Consider the following 7,711-nt stretch of genomic DNA (forward strand, 5'->3'; position numbering starts at 1 on the left):
TCGACTGGTTGTTTCCTTCACAGCTGTGTCAGTGATGGCCCTTCATGGGGTCCAAAGCACGCTCAGAACCTTGAGTTTTGCTTCGGCCTTTCACTTCATTAGAGCCTTGTTCATCCTTTCAGTAGCTGCAGTTCAGGATCATGGCAGCAGAGGGCTCATTAACAGCCAAAATGCCCTTACATGGCAAGGCTCTGTGCATCATTTTCCTAAATGCTTGAAGTCTGGTGTGGATGATTAGAGAGATTTCAGGAATAGCCAAACAGAGAGCATTTCCAAAATAAATAGCAATAAAACAATATTTCTTCTATTTCCTTTCCTCCTCACCCTTCCCTGCCTTTCCAGAACAGCTGTTATCAGCAGTCTCCTCTTCATATTGATGTGGAGCATCTCCTGATAAAGACTGGATATGACAGAAATGTGGGTGCCTAAATCACCAGAGCACCTCCAGAGGAATCACCCTCCTCTGGACCAAAAGGTGGGTGTTCCTGGGAATCTCAGGTGCAACAGCACAGCGATACTTGTGTTCAGGGAGCCGGTCAAGTGACTCATCTCCTTTTCTGTAATGGTGTCTGAGTTTGCTCAGGTAACTCCTGACTTGAGCCCCATCCACTCCTGGCTGTTCTCCAGACTCCTGCCTTCAGGAACAAAGTCCCAGGAGACCTTGCTGATGAAGATGGAGGCAAAGAAGCCATGAAGTATCTCAGTCCTGTCTGATTCTACTCTTATGAAGTTCAGCAGCAGGTCCACGTTCACCCTGTCTATTCTTTTACTGCAAATGAAGCAGCGTCAGATGATCTTGCTGCCCTCAGCCTCTGCTGCAGGAGTCAAGTCCAGGGCAGCTTTGGCATCATCCCTACATCTGTGGACAAGGTTTCTAAATTCCTCCTTTGCAGCTTCCCCTGCTGTCACCTCCTGTGTGCTGCCTTTTTGCCCTGGAGCTCCATCAGTTCAGATGAGCAGCTTCATGAGATAAATGCTTCTTTTCATGGGTACTTGGAGAGATCATTCTTGTGCTTGGAGCAGGCTGTCCTGTAAGGCTTGTCAGATTTCCTGAGTTCCTTCACCCTTCAGACCTACTTCCATGTCACCACCTTTATTGGCTGCCATCCTCCAGTATGTCAAAGTCTTCTCCTCTGGAGCCCACCAGCCTGTGCTCTGCTGCTGGCCTTCCTCCTCCTCTCTGTAAAGCAGTTGGCCCAAGATCCTCTGGACTGTTGGCACCTGCCGCTTTGCCTGGCCAGTGAATGCCAGGGCAATGACAGTTCCCCATAGGAACCTACTCATTGACTGGTGACTTCCTCAGGTTGCTGACTGAAGATCTTTTCCATTTCTTCTCCGTGATCAAGTAGTTTGTAACACCCAACACATTGTCACCATCTACCGGGTTTACATGGCAAAGTCTTGGAACTGGGGGTGAGTGTGGGTGTGCTACAGTTGTCACCTCTCTGAGAAGACAACAGGAGTTTAATGTCTGTAAGAGTCGGTCTGAAGAATAGTTTCTGCCTGAACATCGCCATCGGGGACTTGCAGAACAGATGGACTGATAGAAAGAATTGGACAATGACTTGGAGAGGGGCCTGAAGCAAGGAATTGTGTTGAGCAGGTCTCTCCGACATGGGGGCTACAGGTAACAATGGCTGCTGTATGGACTCCACCTGCTGCCTGAGTCAAACTTGCCCCCATCATCTGAGAGGAACTGTGTTACGAAGGCCTCTCCCACCTGGGGACAATAACTGCTGTCCAGAAGATGGATTTTCACCTGTTGCTTGAGCCAGACTTGCCCCCCACCTCCTCCCTGTAACAAAAGCCAACGAAGGAGAGCATGCACAGAGGCTCGCCAAAGGTCTTGAGGTCACCCAATGGACCAGTAAGAGACCCCTGAATCGAGGCAGCGCAGGCGCAGACGGGTTCTGGCAAAAGAAGAGAGGACTTTTTGGGCCTGCACAGTAAAGCCTGGATTGCGCAACAAAGGTGGAGACTGGCCTCAATCTGTTGGAGTGAAGGGGGGGTGAAGAAGCATGAAAGACAATTCCCGACAGGACATCGTAAATCTCCCCACCAAAGGATCCCGGATCACGACAGAGGACCGGCAGGACTCTTCTCATGGGACCTGACACCAGAGGGTCGCCTTTGGGACTCGTTCAGTGGTAACCAACCCTCTTTCTCCCTTTTTCCTTTTACCTTTCCTTTTTTTTTCTCTACTCTCTCTGTCGCATGCCGCTTTATGGGAAAATTAATAAAGCAACACTGCTTGATTGAATTATAACCCCTTGGCATTTTGGTTGCCTTAATTTTGCGCTTCGAGATCAAGGTAAACGAACCATCATGAGTCCATCACCGAATGGACCATAACAATGTCAGGCAGAGCCGATTTCAGCTGGCTCCAAGATGGACCCACTCCTTGCCAAATCTGAGCCACTCAGGGATGCTGGCAGCACCTCTGTGATATTGTATTTGAGAAAGGGTAAAAAACGCTGCACAACAGCAGGTGGGAGAGAGGAGGGAGGAAATGTGAGAGAAAAATTGCTGCAGACACCAAGGTCATATCCCATAGGACCCAAGTAGGTCCCTCAGCAGGCCAAAGCCTGCTCTCCTGAAATCCTGCTCTTTGCCTTGTTATCATCTTCCAGGAGCCTCAACTCTACTTTCCCACCCCTGACTGTTCCATCCCTGACCAACTCTTTCTGGTTTGTAAGTGTGAAGTCCCACAGGGCACCTCACCTCACTGACTCCTCAGCCACCCGTGTCAGGAAGATGTTGTCCATGAGCTCCAAAACCCTCCTGCATGGCTGGTACCTTGCAGCTATTGGGATATCTTAGGTTTGCCATGAGGACACAGCCCTGGAAACATGAGGCTTCTTTCCTTTGTCTGAAGGAGGCCTCATCTAATTCCTCTTCCTGATCAGTGAGTCAGTAGCTGATGTCCACCCACCACAACACTGTCCATGTGGTTCTGCCCTCTCACGCTGAGTCCTCAACCTCCAGCTGACATTGTCTGTCCCCAGGCAGAGCTCCACACCTTCCTGATGTTCCCCCACATGAAGGGAAAATTCCCTCTAAGCCCAGACCTCGGGCATTATGAGTACCAGACCCCCAAGATCCCACAGTTTCTCCAGGAGGGGCTATTTGTACTGCCCTGTAACTCCTCATGCTGTTTTCTTGGGAGAGACAACCTCATCAGGATAAGCCATCTGCATGCAAATATTAATAGCTGAGCAAATGGAGCTTCAGTCCAGGAGAGTCCAGACCTGGCGAAAAGCTTGGTTTTGCAATCAGAAAGCTCTGAAGTTTTAAAAGGAGAAGTGGACAGTCCTGTATTGGGGCAGGAGAATAACCCCATCCATCAGGACAGAGCAGGACCTGACACGCTGAGCAGTGACCCTGAGGAGAAGGGCCTGGGCACTACAAGGGCCGCCACACAAGCCCGTGCTGCACGCTCACCATGAACAAGGCAGCTGCACACGGGGCTGCATGAGGAGGAGCGTGGGGACCCAGACACCTGGAGTTCTCATCCCATTCGGTTCAGCACTGGTGTGACCCCACACACACGGGTGTGTGCCAGTGTGCGGCTCCCAGTTTGGAGAAGCAGGGAGGAACTGGAGAGTGCAGGGCTGTGCCGAGGCAGGGGTCAGGACCTTGTGCACATGGTGTGGGATGCTGAGGGACCTGGGCTGCTCTGGCCCAGCAGCGCTGGGGAGGCTGCAGCAGTGTAGGAGTAGCCTGAGAGTGCTGGAAGGGTGGTTTCAGAGATGGTGGAGGTTTTCTTCATAGTGGGAAAGAGCATGAGAAAGAAATAATGGCACAAAGTGCAGCTGGGGAGGTCCAGGCTGGACATGAGCAGCAAGGAATGTGAGTGGAAGGGCAGTGCTGTGGTGGAGCAGGTCACCCAGAGGGAGTCTGCATCAGCCCAAGGCTTTGTGCTTCAAGGAACAGCTGGGGAGGATGGAGAGAGATCAGCAAAGGAAGGAAGATGCTCAGACAAGAGCAAGGTGGGGCAGCAGGGGGGATGTCTCCAGCCTGCAGGGAAAGAGGTGCAGGGGATGCCACAGCATAGGACACGCTGTCGTGGAGAGGATCAAGGGATGTAAAGAGGTTTAAAGCCCCCAACAGACATGAGCACCTTCTCCTCTTGGCTGTGGCTGTTGTCTCCACCTTTGATACCTATGAGGAGACACCTTGTCCTTACAGCGCAGGGGCCTCATGGCCTCCTTGTCCCCAGCCAGGAACCTGGGAGGTGTGGGACCATAGTCCTGCCCTTGGCCTTGCACAGCCCCACATCACACTGTCCCAGGAAGGGCCCTGGGCAACGTGGGAGGGACAGGATCTGCCTTCCCAGGGCTGGGGGTCAGGGCTTGGCCCTTTGATTAATGAAACACATCCAGGTTTACTGATCATCAGAGAGAACTTCACCTTGCTTGTCCTGACCTGCCATCTCTGCCTCCAGTTTTCTTCTCTAACCAGACCCTGGGGTCAGTTCCTCAGTAGTGTTCGTCAGTGGGACCCATTAACATTACAAGAAACTTTGGAGTTTGAATCTGACTTTTGACTTCTTGAGAGGTTTCTTCAACTTCCTCCAGGGTCTGAAGTTCATAGCCTCAGCACCAAACCCACCAGAGGGGTCATTAAAGCGCCTTGGGCTGCTCCTGTGCTGCTGAGCTGGGCTGGGCTCCTGGGACAGAGGGAGCTCATGGCAAGCGGCAGCGCTGCAGAGAGACAGCTCTGCCCAGGAGCAGCTCCTCTGCAAAGCGCAGCAGGGCTGAGGGCTCTGCCTGGGGATCTCAGGGAGACGAGCAAGGCAGAGAGAGATGAAAGGTGGTCAGGATGGGGAGGATGACTGAGAGCTCATGGAGGAGACATCTTTGCAGCCCTTGCCATGGTAAGTCTCTGGGTGCAGGGCAATGCAGCTGTAGCTCCTGGAGGCATCTCCTCAAGTTAGCACAGGCACAGCTTGAGGGATCTGTAAGGAGGGGGCTCTTGTCAGGCAATTTTGAACAGCTGTGAAGCTGGGTGAGCACACAGGGGTGCCCAGGGCTGTCCTGCAGAGCAGGGTCCCTGCACCCCAGGGCTGTGCGGGGGCAGGGACTCTGCCGCCTGCCAGGGTCAGCGCTCAGCCTGCCCCGGGAGATCCCCATGGTGCCGTGGGGGCTCACAGCTCCAGATCACCCCCAGGATTTTTCCAAGTGGATGCCTCAAGCAGAAGATCAATGCAAGGATTACCAGACAGATAGGGAGCTTTCCTGAGCCTTTCTTTTCAGTTTCCTATCTGAAGCGGTGAGGGGTACAGGAAAAGAGAAAAGGAAAATGAGCCCTCCTGCTTAAAAAAGTCACTTAGACTCCTGAACTGCAACTTTAAGTGGTCGGTATGTCTGCCAGAAGCCTCATAACATCCTTTCAGCCGCTGCTCTGCCTGTGCACAGAACCAGCATCACATCTGCTGAACCCGTCAGCCTTAGTCTGACCTGTCCTGTTTTCCAACCTGCAAACAGGAAGATGCCCCCAGGCAGTGCCCTGTGAACAGGCAGGATCTGTAGGGCCAGGGTGAGGGCACAGAGGGTGGGATGGGGTCTGAGTGCTGACAGGGAAGAGACATGGACAGGGAAACACCTCCCAGGAGGAGAATCTCCACACAGCAGGGAAATGATCAGAAAGGTGAGGAAACTAAACCCAGAATTGTTATGGGAGGGAGAGCAGATCCCTCCTGTGAGCAGCCCCCTCGCCTCCTCTCCCACCCAGCAAAGCCTCTGCCCTCAGGGCCGGGGGCTCCAAGGCATGAAGCAGCTCCTGTGCAGCCAGAGCTCCAGTTCCCTCTGCAGAGCACAGGGGCTGAGAGCAGCTGCCCGGCAATGCTGGTGTGTGGGAGGTGGCTGCACAGCTGGGGAAGGGTGACGCTGTCGGAGTGCCCAGCTGCCTCTGCCCTGGCCTCTTTGTGGGAGGGTCTGTGGGAAATGGTTTTGGTTTTTCTCATCTAAACCGTCACTGTCTTTTCCTCCTTGCACAGGTCCTCATGCCCACAGGCAGCAAATGTCCAACAGCAGCTCCATCACCCAGTTCCTCCTCCTGGCGTTCACAGACACACGGGAGCTGCAGCTCTTGCACTTCTGGCTCTTCCTGGGCATCTACCTGGCTGCCCTCCTGGGCAACGGCCTCATCATCACCACCATAGCCTGTGACCAGCACCTCCACACCCCCATGTACTTCTTCCTGCTCAACCTCGCCCTCATCGACCTGGGCTCCATCTCCATCACTGTCCCCAAATCCATGGCAAACTCTCTGTGGGATACCAGGCTCATTTCCTTTGCAGGATGTGCTGCCCAAGTCTTCTTTGTAGGTTTCTTGATTAGTGCAGAGTATTCTCTTCTGACCATCATGTCCTACGACCGCTACGTTGCCATCTGCAAACCCCTGCACTACGGGACCCTCCTGGGCAGCAGAGCTTGTGTCCACATGGCAGCAGCTGCCTGGGCCACTGGGTTTCTCAATGCTCTGCTGCACACGGCCAATACATTTTCACTGCCACTGTGCAAGGACAATGCCCTGGACCAGTTCTTCTGTGAAATCCCCCAGATCCTCAAGCTCTCCTGCTCAGACAGCTCCGTCAGGGAACTTGGGCTTATTGTGGTTAGTGCCTGTTTAGTTTTTATGTGTTTTGTGTTCATCATACTGTCCTATTTGCAGATCTTCAGGGCTGTGCTGAGGATCCCCTCTGAGCAGGGACGGCACAAAGCCTTTTCCACGTGCCTCCCTCACCTGGCCGTGGTCTCCCTCTATGTCACCACTGCCTTGTTTGCCTACCTGAAGGCCCCCTCCATCTCCTCCCCATCCCTGGACCTGGTGGTGTCTGTTCTGTACTCAGTGGTGCCTCCAGCAGTGAACCCCCTCATCTACAGCATGAGGAACCAGGAGCTCAAGGATGCCCTGTGGAAACTCATATCTTAGTGTTTTCTGAAGCAATAAACTGCTCATCTCCTTCTACACAGCAGTTTTAATGTAACTAGTTACAGGTCCAGCCTCTCATCTGTATTTTCTCTTGTTATTAGCCTTTTTTTAAATTGTGATAACATTTTCATCCCCTTTCTAATTCACTGTCTGCTTTTCTTTTATAACCCCTGGCTGTGTAAATGAGGAGCCATGATCTGTGTGTATTTAAACAAAATAAAGCATCCTGTAGTGACTTGTTTTTCAATATATATCCTTCCTGCAAGGCCTGTTTGGAGCTGCAGGGACAGCTCTTTTGTACATGGGAGGAGGGGAAAAGAGTCCAGCCTGGCAGCACTGCCAGGGAGCACCAGCGCTTGGCCTTCCAGAGCTGTTCTCGTTCCACTCCCACACTCTCCTTCTCATCCCTTGTGTTGGTGCAAGGCCTGAGTGCTCTGGCAGCCTGGTCACCGTCCTGCTGTGTGTGAGTCCTGTGAGCGCAGGCAGGGACAGGCAATGGGCACTGCTGTGACAGAGCTGGCCTCACAACAGCCTTTCCAGAAAGAAAGGTGATCTCCTATGGGCAGGCCCTCAAGGTTTAGGTCTTTTTACAAAGCTTCTCTCAAAAACTTGGCCACGAAAGTGGCCACAGACGCAAACAGCAGGGTACAGCTGCACAGTGTGTGTGTGCAGGGCTGGGCACACAGCAGTGTCCTCTCACAGCCAGGCCTCCTGCCAGAGACCTGCAGGACCAGCAGAGCAGGGGCTGGGCTGTGCCCCTGTGCACTGGACACCC

General features: G+C 53.1%; 1 protein-coding gene across 1 annotated transcript; it reads left to right on the forward strand.

The window, feature by feature from the left end:
- Positions 1 to 6,021: 6,021 nt before the first annotated feature.
- Positions 6,022 to 6,936, forward strand: LOC135999449 (olfactory receptor 14J1-like). Its single transcript, XM_065653004.1, has one exon. It carries the CDS (start codon positions 6,022 to 6,024, stop codon positions 6,934 to 6,936), a length of 915 nt encoding a protein of 304 aa, XP_065509076.1.
- The last annotated feature ends 775 nt before the right edge of the window (positions 6,937 to 7,711 follow it).

The sequence above is a fragment of the Caloenas nicobarica genome, chromosome 28 (assembly GCF_036013445.1).
Source record: "Caloenas nicobarica isolate bCalNic1 chromosome 28, bCalNic1.hap1, whole genome shotgun sequence".
In the NCBI taxonomy this organism is placed as follows: domain Eukaryota; kingdom Metazoa; phylum Chordata; class Aves; order Columbiformes; family Columbidae; genus Caloenas; species Caloenas nicobarica.

What these genes read in the sequence shown, in the direction of transcription:
- LOC135999449 (XM_065653004.1), top strand. Translation starts at nt 6,022, where the DNA reads ATGTCCAACAGCAGCTCCATCACCCAGTTCCTCCTCCTGGCGTTCACA.